Source organism: Stomoxys calcitrans, chromosome 4 (genome assembly GCF_963082655.1).
Source record: "Stomoxys calcitrans chromosome 4, idStoCalc2.1, whole genome shotgun sequence".
NCBI lineage: Eukaryota > Metazoa > Arthropoda > Insecta > Diptera > Muscidae > Stomoxys > Stomoxys calcitrans.
The window spans coordinates 71,364,902-71,381,649 of NC_081555.1; the positions used below are offsets into that span (position 1 = coordinate 71,364,902).

Sequence of the window (16,748 nt, forward strand, 5' to 3'; positions counted from 1 at the left end):
CACAGAAAAGTTATAGACCTAAATTTGATCGATTATTTATGGTTGTGACTTATAAAAAACTTTTCAAACAAGGTGTAAATTGCTTTAAAAATTTTTGACATAGAAAATCGATTTTCTTTTGTACATACGTTGAACATATTTTTAATTGAATGAATTAAATTGTTATCCAATAGCATAAATTGCTCATTGATCAAGAGTATTTCACACATATGTTATGCGAAAAGAAGTGAGTGAAGTGAATAAGTCCAATATGCGTCTCGCTTCCGTCATATACAGACAAAAAGTAGTGTGTCTGAACAAAAAAAAATAACAAGAAAAATAGAAAGTGTAGTTTTTTATCTCTCCATAAAATATAATTTCTATAATTATAATTTCAATGTAAAACAAAAATATTGTGAAAAACATTACGCTGAAATAGTGAAGAGCGGAAAAATTAGGATGGATACAGTGGATGAATCCGAACGCAACAAATTGGCAGACATTGTAGAAATCAAACGTGATATTGATGAATATTATTAATATTATCTTCTTTTAATAATTTATTGTCCATATGGAGCTCATATTAACTTAGAAAACGGCACTTATTGCGCAAGATAACATAGGTGGATCTAGATTTCGTGGAATTGTGAGCAAAATGTTAAGATTTGTAATTATTACAATACATTTTAAATATGTATAAAAATTAATTTTCTTTATAATACTCTTTACATACCATGTCCCAGGCAAGAAAGAGAAGCTCATAATGGAAACTATAATTTTTCTTCTTTTTTCGAAGCCTGGGAATATTAATTAAGAAAAATATATACATTTGTAAGCAATATATTTCATGTTTTGTACGCAATATGATTCAATGAAATAAAAAGTTTTTTGTTCATGTGAAAAATATCGGTTATTTATTTTTATTGAAATGTACAAATTTCTTTATTGATCATAGTTTTTAATTTTTTCTGTGCGTATATAATCCAATGTTAGTCTTTTTTGTCCCGCAATTATATAATTTTTTGCCCCATTCAAATTAAAATCTTGATTTAATGTAGAAACTTGTGTTTTCAATTAAATTTGTACTATTAATAAACGATCATAGACGAAAATTCAATTAAAGTTGTTATTAACTGCATAAACCAATTATTTGAACATTTCCCTTTCTTCTAAGCAACTTTTTTACTGCTTTAATAAAAATATAATAATTTTAATAGAAATAAAAAACTTTTTATTTCATTGTATTAAAATGCAAATAAAACACAAAGTATATTGCTTAAAAATATAAATATTTTTATACCCTCCACCATAAGATGGGGGGTATACTAATTTCGTCATTCTGTTTGTAACTACTCGAAATATTCGTCTGAGACCCCATAAAGTATATATATTCTTGATCGTCGTGACATTTTATGTCGATCTAGCCATGTCCGTCCGTCTGTCCGTCCGTCCGTCCGTCCGTCCGTCCGTCCGTCTGTCTGTCGAAAGCACGCTAACTTCCGAAGGAGTAAAGCTAGCCGCTTGAAATTTTGCACAAATACTTCTTATAAGTGTAGGTCGGTTGGTATTGTAAATGGGCCATATCGGTCCATGTTTTGATATAGCTGCCATATAAACCGATCTTGGGTCTTGACTTCTTGAGCCTCTAGAGTGCGCAATTCTTATCCGATTGGAATGAAATTTTGCACGACGTGTTTTGTTATGATATCCAACAACTGTGCCAAGTATAGTTCAAAACGGTCCATAACCTGATATAGCTGCCATATAAACCGATCTTGGGTCTTGACTTCTTGAGCCTCTAACGTGCGCAATTCTTATCCGATCAGAATGAAATTTTGCACGACGTGTTTTGTTATGATATCCAACAACTGTGCCAAGTATGGTTCAAATCGGTCCATAACCTGATATAGCTGCCATATAAACCGATCTTGGGTCTTGACTTCTTGAGCCTGTAGAGTGCGCAATTCTTATCCGATTGGAATGAAATTTTGCGTGGCGTGTTTTGCTATGATATCCAACAACAGCGCCAAGTATGGTTCAAATCGGTCCATAACCTGATATAGCTACCATATAAACCGATCTTGGGTCTTGACTTCTTGACCCTCTAGAGGGCACAATTCTTATCCGATTTGAATGAATTTTTGCACGAAGTATTTCGTTATGATATCCAACAACTGTGCCAAGTATGGTTGAAATCGGTTCATAACCTGATATAGCTGTCATATAAACAGATCTGGGGATTTGACTTCTTGAGCTTCTAGAGGGCGCAATTCCTATCCGATTTGGCTGAAATTTTGCATGACGTATTTTATTTTTACTTTCAACAACTGTGTCAAATAAGGTTCAAATCGGTTCATAACCTGCTATAGCTGCCATATAAACCGATCTGGGATCTTGGCTTCTTGACCCCTAGAGGTCGCAATTATTATCCGATATGCCTGAAATTTTGTACGATGGATACTCTCATGACCATCAACAAACGTTTTTATTATGGTCTGAATCGGTCTATAGCCCTCTACAGATCCCATATAAATCTTTCTCTCTATTTTACTTCGTGAGCCCCAATGGGCGCAATTCTTATACGAATTAGCTAAAATTTTACACAGGTCTCCAACATATAATTTAATTGTGGTCCGAACCGGACCATATCTTGATATCGTTTTAATAGCAGAGCAACTCTTTTCTTATATCCTTTTTTGCCTAAGAAGAGATGCCGGGAAAAGAACTCGACAAATGCGATCCATGGTGGAGGGTATATAAGATTCGGCCCGGCCGAACTTAGCACGCTTTTACTTGTTTTTAATTAATAATCCCAGGTTTCAGGAATAAAGGCGTTTTTTTGAGGGGAAAATTTCCCTAATTCGTTCTTTCAGTGCTTTGATAAGCTTACCACATTTGATTTTTGTGGGTTTCTTTGGCCAAAATGTTGCCATTTATATATGAAAATTAATATGGCACCAACCAATTTATCACCTGCTTACGTGCATGCTTACACACAAATGTGAGTGTGTGGAACGTACTCAAATTCATATATGTTGTTGTAATTTCAACCAAAACCCACCCTTTCCAAATTTATAAATAATGAAACAAAAAACCATTTAAAAAGTAACGCATTCAGCTTTAATTTGTAAAAGTAATTGAATTTTGTAGTATTTTCGTATGTATTAGTTAAATAAGCACAACTTTTCAAAAGCCTTTGCCAGCATTTTTCACTTGTATAAACATAATGTTTGTAGTAGCAAGGCTAAAAGAACAACACTTTCTTTTACAATCGTTATTACTTTATACAGATTTATTACAATCGATTGTTATGAAGGAAACATTTATTTTTGATTTATTTTAGAAGTATATTTACAAATAGTTTCTTATATATGCATCCGCAAATAATAATTTTTTTCCACCCCGAGTAAATACATATCAGCAAGATCACTAACAAGCACTTAGTTACAATTAGAAATTTGGCGATCGCGTTTATTTTACGCAAGAAAACGACTTGTTGCCCAGCGACATTGGTTGTGCTCTTTTTGGGTGTCGTGAAATGTAAATTTTCCCTAGATGAAAAAACAAGTTATAGCAAAATGAACACTTCTCATCAATTTTTTTGTATATGGAGTTTCACCGCGAAAACTAAATATACTAACCTTAAAAGAAAAATGTTCGTTTCCATTATGAACCTCTCCTCATTGACGGGGACATGATCTACAAAGAGTATTGTAAACAAATTTAAACACTTTAACATATGCCTTGTTTACCAACCTCTTGCCTTGACACAAAAGAAAATCGAATTTCTATATCAAAAATTATTAAAGCAATTAACACCTTGTTTGAAAGTCAATTTGCCTTTTTATTAAATGCTAAAGATTTTTACAAAAGGAATGGATCTTAATGGTACAACAAAGTGATTGCCTTTTGATTTCTGCTGTCAATAATATATATATATATATATATATATATATATATATATATATATATATATATATATATATATATATATATATATATATATATATTTTTTTTTTTTTGAAAATGCTTTAATTCACAGTCATTGGAAGGACATAGGTATAAACTTCCTAAATTTTTGTAAAAAAAATCGGATAAAAATTACTCCATATAGGGGCTCAAGAAGTAAAATCGGGAGATCGGTTTATTTGAAAGCTATATCAGGTTATTGAGCGATGTAAACCATACTTGGTGGTTGGTAATCAAAATAAAACACTTCATGCAAAATTTCAACCAAATCGTATAATAACTGCGCCCTCTAGATGCTCAAGAAGTAAAATTGGGAGATCGATTAAGACCATACTTGGCTTAATTGTTGGAAGTCAAACAAAACACTTCACAAAATTTCAGCGAAATCGAATGTGAACTGAGCCCTATATAAACCCAAGAAATCAAGATCAAAAATCGATTCATATGGGAGCTAATCATCAACATGGACCGATATGGCCTATCTACAACCGACCTACACTTAAAGTAAATATTCGTACGAAATTTCAGGAGCCTTATTTAGCTTAATACTTTCGAAAGTTAGTGTGCTTTCGACAGACGGACGGACATGGCTAAATCGACTTAGAAAGTCAAGACGATCAAGAATATATTACTTTGTTGGGTCTCAGATCAAAATTTCGAACAGAATAACGAAATTAATATTCCCCCGTCCTATAGTGGAGGGTATAAAAATACACTTTAGGCTACTCTTTCCATTTGGAAACTACTAAAAAGTTTTTGTTAGCATTAACTTTTTTAAAAGACATTGGACTTCTATTTTTCACTGTGGTGTCCGGTCGATAGATGGTACGTACATATATAACTATTGAATTTCTCTCTTATCCAAAGGTGATTCTCAGTTCTAGTTTCACAATGTAAATACATACTTAAGGTGAATTAACAAAGGTGGTCTCACGAGGACAGCTGAGTTTGACGGTATTACGATATCAGTTCTGTGTTTACCTCAGCGACGTCCAGTCCCTTACGGTAGCGGTGATGGTAATACACACATATTCTTATGTTCTTTGTTCAGTCGTTGTTGAGACAGCGACGAATAAACATGCGCAAGGGTATACGCTTCGTTTTTCTGTTTTTATTTTAAAAACATTGATTTTTTTATTAAACCCTTGGAAGATATAAAAATGTAATTAAAATTCCTTATTTTATGTTTACTTTCGCAAAACACTATTCATTTAATCCATGGAAATTATTAATTAATGAGAGAATTAAAAATACTTAAAAAGAGTATTCATGCATACGGTCAGCTTTTCATTTTGGACATCGCTGGTTTACATTCACAGCAAACCACCCCATTTTTTAGCATGTTCTCTTTCCTTGTGTTTATTTTTCTCTCCTTTTACCTAGACACGTATACACACGAGCGCAAGCTTTCTCTCATTTTACATGCACATGTACAAATAAGAACGCTTTAATTGTTTCGCCATAATACATACTAAAAAGTCTGCAATTTTATTAAAATATCATTAAAAATTATGAGGGAATGTCCAACTAAATACAATCAGCATGTTTTTCGCTTCAATACGTAATAAAATTTGGGAGTTTCACTCTGCAAATATAAACATAGTACCTGCCTTAATGGACAATTTCCATCATCATTGTTGCGAAAACGATGTAAAGTTTTCTATCTTCTTACTTTTTCCCTTTTCTTTACTTTTCTCCGCACACATCGTACCATTTTATATTAATTTTTGATTAAATGACATATTGGTGACATCAATCATGAAATCTCAAAATGATTTTGATTTTCTTTGAAATGCACAAATACTTTTGTAAAAATGTGTGTTCAAGTTATACTGTGTAAATTTCCTATAAACGTTTCATATCCCACTGCCTCTAAACATAAATCCCTAAATTTAATATTTGTTGACAAAAATCTCCAAATAATCATTATTTTCAAACCAATATGGCAACTGCGCAGACTAGTCGAAGGTATTTGTCGTCGAGCATATCTGCAAATGTTCGAATTTACCGTAATAATTCTGTACAATGCAGTGTTGCCATTTGAGAAAAACTTCGGCAGCTGGATACGTTGGAGTAGCAGAAATGCTGCGTATGGCCAGAAATTTGGAATTGGGGCATTTCGAAAAGTAAACACTTCAACACAAACATGAAGAGTAAGAAAGAGTGAGAGAGTAAGCGACGACATTTATTGATTCAATTTTCATTTTCATCACACAGCAACAAAATACTCATACACAAACTCACATACATACATTTGTAAGGATTGCGACGCATGAATGGATCCTAGCGAAACGCAGAAATTCAAATATCCCCCCCACACACACACACTACACACAGGCATAACACATTTAAGCCACGCATTCAAAAGGCTGAAATGGGTTGTTGAATGCTAACGGTATAGTAGTAAGAGAACAGTAGGTGGTTGATTTAGGCATAAATACCGTTATAAAAACATTCAATGTTTTTATTATTTTTGTTGTTGTAGTTTGGTGGTTGCTGTTCTTTTATTATTATTATTCTCCACATGATATCAACAGGAAACATATGACATGTTCGTTCATGTTAAAGGATTTCAAAATATTTGCCATAAACTAATACCTACTTATGTACATACATACATATATAAGACTATGTGTTGTTGGGATAGAATTTGATTGTGCATGGGTTTGTTGGAGTTGTGAAATTTGAATGGTATATTTTCCTGCTGCCTTTTTGGACGATGACGAGTGATAAGATGTTAAATGATAAGGAACACAAATGAGTGTGTATAAAGCCAAATAATAGCGGTAGATACATATGTGTATAAAACGCCAATAAACATATGTATGTATATATCACTGTGTAGAACGTATTGACTAGACCAACAGAAAAGATGCAAGAATTAAGGTCTTGATTGCTACCTACATTTCTAATAGTCCCAGTGAATATGTTCGAGCAATATTCCTAAAGGGGCAATATGATTAAACTGAGACAAAAAATAAATCCTACAAAATGTTATCCAACCAAATCAGTTATAAATAATTCATGCATTTTTTATTCAATTGCCATTTACAGTTTACTAAAAAAGTTGATTGAGAAAACTACAAAAGCTGGAGGCATTTTCAAAGTGTCATTCTTTGACAATTAAAAATAATGATGTAAATTGAAAGAGTTAATTCGGGAAAATGTTATGTAAAAATTGATGATGAGAAGCTGTTTGAATTAATTATTTTGTTATGATATAGAAATAGAGATGGACAATTTTGTTTAATTTTATTTATCAAGTCACAAAAAGTTTTTACGTTTTTATCTTGTATAATTTATTATTTATTTGGATGTGAAATAATTGATGCAGCGGCTTCAAATTCTACATGCAATTCTTATTTTATAAATAACAACCTGAAGCAACAAATTCTTGAGAGTATATGTAAATAATTTCGTAAAAAGTAATATGAATGTCATTTTTAATATGCATCACAGGTTTATCATCCTAATTCGAACCATCGAACCCTTTTTATTAGATTATTAAAATTTTTTAAACTGAAGCCAATTTTTAATCAATTATTTAAAAAAAATTAAACCGTTATTTACAACCCTGACATGACTGATAACACAGTGTTCGTTTGACAGAGTTAATGGTCGATAATAGCGTAATAGTCTTTGTATGGCGCTACCACTAAGATACTTGATAATGCAGTGTTTTTAACAAGCCGTTTGTGCTTGGTACAATTATAAGGTAAAGTCAGAAGCCAAGCTGATCAAATTTTCCAATTTAAGAGTTGTATACAAATTCCAATAGAACGTCAAATGCTTTGTTTAGATTTTAAAGGTTTTTTTACATTTTCATTCCATTTTCACATTTTTATCATCTGAATTTATAATTTACTTGTTTATAATCATAACTCTTTTGATCCTGTGGCTGTTACACATGATAATGCAAATTAAAACTAAGATGTCATTAAGACGGTGTACAGAAAGTTTGACAGCCTAGTGGCAATTTGCGCCACCATCCCCACAAGGTTGTACCGTTGATTTCGTTGTTGTTGAGCTTATGACTTTAAGTTCTAATTGTACCAAGCATTTTCGTATTTATCAAAATCAGCGTTGCAGTGTATTTATCCAATCACGTTTGACTTAAGTTGTTATTGCTTGAGTGAATATAATATAGGGTTGCCCAAAAAGTAATTGCGGATTTTTCATATAGTCTGCGTTGACAAATTTTTTCACAGTGTTGCTTTTCTTTTCTTCGTGAACCGATGAATAAACGTCTCACACCAGTTGGCCTTCCAAAATAACAAAACTGAAGTATGGCTTTATGTTTGAAATGATGAAACTGCTGGATATATTTATTTTGCTTGATATGTGTTTTGTATTTTAAATATAAGGGTTGTACATTTGTTGTGTGTGTTTAAGGTGTGAGGTTACGTTAATGTGTTGTTTATTCACTATTAATAAATAAAGATTCAAGTTAATTTTACATTTAACACTTTAAAACTTTAACAAGTTCAATAAAAATTACAACAAAAAATGCAAAGCACGACTTACATGTTTTTTTGGTATCACGAATAGAAAAGAACAAGTATTTGCCAGAAGGGCCTATTTATACAAAAAAATTGGCTTAAAAATAAACAAAATGAAGATATGTTGCAAATTGGCTTGGGATATTTCAGCCATTGTACTTCATTGCTGACAGTTGCACCAGCATTTTGCAACAACAGGGTTACCGTCGAGCAGGGTTGCCCTCAAACGACACACAGCTTGTGACTCTGTAATTGCATTCTTTCTTCTGTCAGTTATTAGCTGTTACTTTTAGCTTGTTTTAGAAAAAAAGTGTAAAAAAAAGTATATTTGATTAAAGTTTTAAAGTTTTATTAAAAATGCATTTACTTTCTTTTAAAAAATCCGCAATTACTTTTTGGGCAACCCAATATAATTTAATATATCTGAATATAAGTTGTTTATTTTTACTTTGATTTTGTAATAAATCTAAATGTGAAATGATTGTTAACACAGCTGTGATGTTTTTCTAAGATCTTGCAACGATGGTTTATTTTATACGACATTGCACACAGAAAAAGCAAAACAGTGTTATAATAATGAAAATACAAATATAAAACACATTTGAAAAATATATATAGTGAAACAACGTTTATCTCCAATACCGCTTTGGTTCAACTCAGAAGTAGTGTCATTAGCACTACAACAAAAATATACCCCCAAAGAAACTACCTTGATGAGCAAATGACGTAAATGCAAATGTCAAAGTGGTTTTTGAAATAAACGTTACAATTTATCTTCTTCAAATGTGTGTCAAGCGAGCTCCATGAACAAAATATTATTATAGCCTGTTTGTCGACGTCGAACGCAAGCGTTCGTTCGGCCTGCGAACGAAAAAAAAAACTGATTTGGGTTTGTATATCTCATTTTACACGAAAACTTTATCGAACGACAAGCCAAACAAAAACGTAAGCATTCCCATATAAAAATGGGTTCATGTATATCGTAACAGTTGTCAACGATGCGAAGCAAATGTCAAAACCAGTAATTTGATAATTTGGTTTCGAGCGAGAATTTTTTAGCAGAAATGGAAAGAAAAGAAAATTGATATTATATAAAATTATAAATATATTAACATTAAATAACCTTAGATGACCACGGATTCTATGATAAAAATAAGGCAAATTAGAGCTTCTATCAGCTGCAAAAGTAAAAATTCTTCCTTTTTGCCTTGAGGTTGATGTTGTTGTTGTAGCCCCAAGCTCGTTCCAGGGTGGCCGCAGGAACAAGATCACCATTGGTTATTTAAAGGCGCCTAAAACTCATCTTGTCACATCGAACAACATTGGCACTCAGTATTTATGCAGGAGCCGTTGTCGTCCGGCTTCTCATTGAGACTCTTCACTCGACCGGCAGCTCGCAGCTAAGCTTCTCGTTCATCGTGACAACGACGAACACTGCACAGTTTGGAGCTCAAAGTTCCAGCCTATGTGGTGCTAATAGGTATCCCGTACAGGGGTGCCTCGAGGTAGTTGTTGAATGTTGGGCTCCCCTTCGACCACCAAGTAAACTCCAATTGGTGATTCCATTTGTTTTAAAATAAACACATCACAATTTTTTATGTTAATGTTTTAAACTTCTGTATGTGATTGATATAAACAAAATCACAACATAGTTGCACAAACATGCACGAAAATAGATCGGCTCTATAATACAGCGACGCAAAACAAACTATTAAAAATTATTAGCAGATGATCCATTCTAAGCGGTATTAAGATTAGTTGGACGATTTTCAAAAACAACAATTCAAAATAAACGCTATTATTGTGAATAATTATGTTTATGCGGCAACCGAGAATCGTGTGCTTTTTATCAAGTGAATCGTAGGTCCGCACAAATTGTAAAATGTAGTGCATAATACATTCCAATATCATTCACAGGAATTGGTAACAAATGAATGAGAGGGACACATCTTTTGTCTTAAGCTGAGTACTCTGTTTAGCTTTTCAGTCGGAATGCTGTCAAACTCAATATAAAAAAACGTCGGCGAAACGCTGGAGGAAAATAGTTGAAAAAGTAGTACTCTGTTTATAGTAAGGAAAAAGGCAAAACGAAACGTCGGCATCATTTTTGTTTTATTGGCTTCAATGGTTTGATTTTTCTTTTTGTTTTTTTATTTACTTGCGAAAACAAAGTAATAAAACCATAAGTGCAGATAAAAAACATCTTTTGATATGAAAATAAAAACAAAACATAACTGTCAAATTCCACTCGCGGAACAATTAAAGATTTCCGCGGCTATTCCGAAAGCAGAATAGAATACCAACCCTTAAGTATGGTACTATATTCGTTTTTCACCGGTGAAAACATATGTTTTTCACGGTTACTTTTTTGAAACACTACAAAAATCTCCATGATAACATTATACCTGAGTGAAAACTATCTCATATGTAATGAGGGAACGTCCTTCTGAATGAAATCAGCAAGATATTTTGCTTCAAAATCAATTACGTAAAAAAGTAACCATGAAAAAATTTAGCCAAAAACGACTATAATGCCACCCTTTATCAAAGAAAACTTCAATGAGACGAAATATATTTCAAATTCCCTATTCTATTAGAAGAAGAAGAACGCAATCTGTCCGATTCAACTCAAAAGAATTTTTAAATTTATGTGTAAACGAGCCATCTTTTACCGCCGAAAGAAGTTCCTTAAGCTGAGTATTCTGATTAGTTTTCGAGCGGAATGATGCCAAACTCCATATAAGGATTGGTATTCTATTCTGCTTTCGGAATAGTAGCGGAAATTATTAATTTATCCGCAAGCGGAATTTTGGCAGAAGTTAAATGTTTTTGTTTCCATACCAAAACAGGGGTTTTATCTGCACTTTTCGTTTTCTCTATTTAATTTAGTTATTTTCGCAAATAAATAAGGAAAAACGAACCATTGAAACCAATAAAACATACACAAATGATGCCGGCAATGGTGTAAGTGTTGCCACTTTGATTTTTTTTTTGACATTTTCCTCACTATAAACAGAGTACTACTTTTCCGCCTATTTTTAACCAATGTTTTTTTATAAGCAGTTTGACAGCATTCCACCTGAAAAGCTGAACAGAATACTCAGGTAAAAAAAAACGTCGGCGAAACGTTGGCTGAAAATCAGCGGAAAAGTAGTACTCCGTATATAGTTAGGAAAATGGCAAAAAGCTATTATAGTGACAACACTTGAAACTATTGCCGACATCATTTTTGTTTGTGTTATTGGTTTCAATGGTTATTTATTTGAGAAAAAATATATAAAATAGCGAAAACAATAAGTGCAGATGACGTAACGTATTTTGGTATGGAAACAAAATCATTTGATTGCTATCTAAATTCACTAGCGAAACAATTAAAAATTTAAGCATCTTTTCCGAAAGCAGAATAGAATAGCGACCCTTACCCGACGTGGGATTACTATGAGCACCACACAGACTGAAACGTTGAGCTCCAACCTGTGTGGTGGTCTTCGTTATCACGAAAAGCTTAGTTGAAAGCTACTAAGATTGCGTGTGGTGGAATGCTCCATACGGAGCATATGTCACGGCAGTCATAGAAATTAAGAGTTATCGAGTGGAAAGTCGCAGCGAGCAGCCGGGCGATGCCGGCTCTGACTTAAATTCTGATTGTCTGTGACCTTCCATATGACAATGCGTTAGAGGCGCCTTCGAGTAACCAATGTCCTTCATGTTCTCGCAGCGGTCGGGCCTTTGGACCGGAACGAGCTTGGCGAGGGCTGCCACCTCCACATGTACATAAATGTGGTTACAGCAACAACAACATATATTGGGTTGCCCAAAAAGTAGTTGCGGATTTTTCATATAGTCGGCGTTGACAAATTTTTTCACAGATTGTGACTCTGTAATTGCATTCTTTCTTCTGTCAGTTATCAGCTGCTACTTTTAGCTTGCTTTAGAAAAAAAGTGTAAAAAAAGTATATTTGATTAAAGTTCATTCTAAGTTTTATTAAAAATGCATTTACTTTCTTTTTAAAAATCAGCAATTACTTTTTGGGCAACCCAAAATTTACTTACATAGTTTATATCTTCATTGAATTGAACTTTTCACATGCATACATTTTATTTAAAGATATCATTTTAAAATTTTTAATATATTTAAAATTTTATTAAAGTTATTTTTATATGCAGCCCATTGAGGCTTATATTCGGAACTTCTCCGCCATTGTAGCTTGGCATGCTGAAGGAGGTTGGTTGCGGCCACAGTTCGATTCTGTGTTTTATGGAGGCGGAGGGCAGTTTAAGGAGGATCTCCGACTACCTGGCACTAATGGCGACAGGAGTGAGGGCATTCGCAATTCGTTTTCCTGCGAGGGATGAATGCTGTTCTTGAGGAGGATGAGACCTCGATCTACACCGATGGCTCCAAGATGGAGTCATGGACTGGATTGGAGGTCTACTCTGACACACTCAACATCGGTATGTCTCTGAGACTGCCGGACAAGTTTACGGTCTTTCAGGCAGAGTTCTGTGCCATTGCAGTAGCTGCAAAGGAAATTTTGGTAAGGGATTTACTCCCCTCAAACTCAGAATTTATGTGGACAGTATAGTGAAGCTCCGAGTGAACTCACCTTTGGTTGGCAACCCATTCAACCTAACCTAAACTTACTTTATCGCTTTATCTTGACTACACGATATTTTGGTTGATTCCAGCTCTCTTTCAGTGCAGCGGCTCCAGGGGTTTTCGAGCGTCGCCTTGCGGGTAAGCTATATTAATTTATGAATATTAATTAATAAAAACATTATAAATGGAAAAAATTAAGTAGTGTGAAGCTGCTGGCTGAAGAGAAGATAAAATCGATCATTGTTTTATTGTAACTATTGCAAACAAAGCTATAAAATCGATGCAATTGGCGGCTAAATCGTCTTGAAACTTAGAGTGAGGAAAAAAGCAAACAAAACAAAAATTTGTGGCAACGCCATTGTCAACATTTATTGACTTTTCGACTTTTATTGACTTTTCGACTTTTATTGACGTTTCGACTTTTATTGACTTTTCGGACATTTATTACTTTTCGACATTTTTGACTACAAAGTCGATTATTCGACTTTTTTAATCAGTAAAAATCGACTTCGACTTTTCGACTTTTTTACATAAAAAGTCGATTAATCGATTAAAGTCGATTGTTAGTCCCAGTGACGTCGCTGGCGAGAGTAACAGTAACGAGCGAGCAAAACGGAACAGTCTTCGGGAACCCGGGAAGCCGGTATATTTGTTTTGTGTTTTAACACCGCAGCAAAGTGTTCTCTTGTTCTCAAGTCTTTTAAAATTCGTTCCGTTGCTGACATTGCTAATTAAATTTAATTAAAGCCACAATGTTTGTGTGTTCTCTTCTCTGTTGATTAAAGGCTAGATGGAGTTGGATTGCAACCACCCTAGCGCAGCTGAAAAGAAGTTTCCTCCAAAAGTTCTTACACGAAAACAACCGGTTCCTTTTAAAAAGAAAAAAGTCCTCTGCTATAACACCAACAGCAACCCCGATCGATCCGTATAAGCGACAGGCGAAAAGATCAACCAATCTACCTTCCTACCAACCGGCTGTCGCACACATTAATGAAATGCTAAAAAGAAAATAATTTGTGCAAGAAGTTTACCAACAAAAAGTAAAGGTGAAAACAAAAATCCAAAAAGTGAAGTAAATGAAATTATCAGCAGGCCGGCTGGTTGGTGCCTTACCAACGAGCAACCTCAATGGCTAAAGCAAAGCAATAAAAAATAAAAATAATTTGAAGAGCACGAATGAAGAACCTGCGATCTACCTTGGCCTGGCGTGTGTGTTTTTTCGTGTGCGTCCGTGTTTTCTTTTTTTTTTGTTTATTCTTTTTGTTGTCATTTGTAAGGTAAAATGGCCAGAATGAATTGTTTGTGATAAATATACAACCGAAATACTGAAATAAGTGTAAATTATTAAATTTGTTGTTTCGTTTTTATTGGTGCAACAGCAAAGAGTATCTGCACAACTGTCAAATACTAAGATATCTAGATATCAATGTCTGCATACAGTGTCACATAACCACAATCATACACACGCATACCCGAATATATCTGCAAACACACTACATATTAAATTAGTGGTATTTTTGTCATTGTTATGCGGTTAAAGTGCTCCGCTATTTATTGGGCCTAAATTTAATTTTGTTTCCCCAATTACACTATTTGTTGGTGGATTTGTTGCTGTCAAAGAACCGACGAGCAACAGAGTGCCAAGGCTGCGCAGCAAGTGTTTAGTGATGTGCCAGCAAACGAGCAAAGCAAAAACGATATGTGAAATTAATTGAATAACAACAATAATAATAAAGCAACAAACAAACAACAACAAAAACGTCGACAAAAGGGATCCACATTAATAAAAATCTTCATCATCATCACAATAACTGCCACCATCGTCATTATTATCTTCTTCGTCATCACAAGAATCTACTAAAACTAGTGCCAAGATCAGTGTCAACGTAGACGTCGACGCCGCAGAGCAAACATAAGAACGACGACGATGTTCAGAACGAGTGACAAAAAGGAATCACATTAAAGTGGCAGCAATAGCACATATTCAAGCAAGAGCAACAACACATTGTCACCACATAACAGCAGCAGCAGCCAACAACAACACCACAACACCAGCCATTAGAATTGCGCCAAAGAAAAATTCTTTTGCAAAGACAGTGAGTGCCGCAGAGCGCATTGAATGGATGTGTGTGTGTTTATTGTGCCGCGTACTGCACTTGCATTTACACTATAAAGAGTATCTGTTGTTGTTTGGTACACACCCCCACTATAGATTTATTATTTGTGTGCTCCACACTTGCTCTATCCCTCTCCGTGGAATTTAATCTGAAACACATGAATTTTAACATTTTGTTTGGCTGCTAACATGAATCTTCCTCTACTCTCAAACTCAAAAATGCGGCGCTCTTCGTTGAGTCGCAATCATTATTTTGTCATTGGCCTATTTTTGGGTTTAGTCCTGTCATTCTATGTGCCTCAAGATATTTGGGAACTTGTCCAGCAGGAGGAATGTCCCCAAGAGGCAGCTGAGAATAGTTTGATCGAGAAATTTGGCCAAGAATTTGAACCACATCTAAATTTGATTAACAAACCACTGGCAGCAAAGAAAACAGTAAGTATCAGTTATGTACTTTTGGTGACAAATTGGCACTTGATTATTCACAAGAAATGTTGGCCCTACATATGTTCGAGTTTCACAGTGAAAACCAAAGTAAATACTGTTTAAATCTTAATGAATATGTACATTAAGGTGGGGCGATTTGAACATCTTAAGGGGCCCTTCGCGTTTCTGATTCTTGGTATTGTACTGAGCAGAAAAGTCCTCTAGACCATACATATACGATGAAAATCGAGCCTCCAGATTTTGACTTGGAATTTTTACTTTTTGCTTAGGTTTTTTTTTATATTTTGACCTATAACACCCAAACCATTGAGATTCTCATTCAAATACAAAGACTAAAATTTGTAGCCAAGAAAATAATTAAGAAAACAATTTTTGTAAGATATTGATAAATTACTTGAAACAACTGAACAACTGAAAATGATAATTTATCAATATTTTCATGACAAATTTGCACTGCACTAGTGGGAATTTGCGCCACCATCCCCACAGGGTTCTTTCGTTGATTTCGTTGTTTTGGGCTTATGACTTTACCTTCTAATTCTAAGGTTTCGAAATTTATTTTATTACTAAAAAAGTAACTAAAAAACGATGCCTTTCACTGTGAAACTCAAGCAAAGTAGCGGCCTTAAAACTTCAATAGGTCTTACATGCATGTGTACCTATATAAATACAGTCAAAACTGTATAATTGTAAGGCTTTACTATAAAATTCAGCTTAAGTGGAACTTGATGGAAAGAACCATTAATTTTTGGTCTTTTTCGCGTAAGTGAAAATCGCTTAACTGAAAAAGCGCTAAACTAAAAAAGCGTTTACACCACACGTTCCGTTTTTATATGAAACTGAATCGCATAAGTGACAAAACTATTTCTATGGGAAAATATGTGGAATTTAAAAAATTCACGTCATCAATAAAATTCGCAAAAACAAATGTTGATACCTATATTCTTTCTGTTCGCCTCTGGCTTAAGAAACTTTCTATTAGGCATTGCTTTTTTCAACTCAAGTTACTTCATACCTCAGACAAATAATTGTATTTGCGAAAAAAGGTTTGCTGCTTTCCATCTAAGGGTTGGTACTCTATTCGTCTTTTCACGTGAAAAAACTGCATATAAATAAAAATAGAAATTAAAAATTTAAA

General features: G+C 34.0%; 1 protein-coding gene across 3 annotated transcripts in view; it reads left to right on the forward strand.

Annotated features, from left to right (window-relative positions):
- The first annotated feature begins 13,659 nt into the window (after positions 1-13,659).
- The window catches only part of LOC106085532 (chondroitin sulfate glucuronyltransferase), a 151,204-nt gene continuing 148,115 nt past the window's right edge, over positions 13,660-16,748 (forward strand). The window contains exons 1-2 of one of the 3 annotated variants that reach the window (XM_013249833.2): positions 13,660-14,324; positions 14,427-15,598. In XM_013249833.2, the coding sequence (XP_013105287.2) occupies positions 15,353-15,598 (246 nt within the window). In that variant the 5' untranslated portion in view covers positions 13,660-14,324; positions 14,427-15,352. Of the gene's footprint in view, positions 15,599-16,748 lie in introns of all 3 variants that reach the window. The other 2 variants (XM_013249832.2, XM_059366572.1) reach the window with 2 other exon arrangements.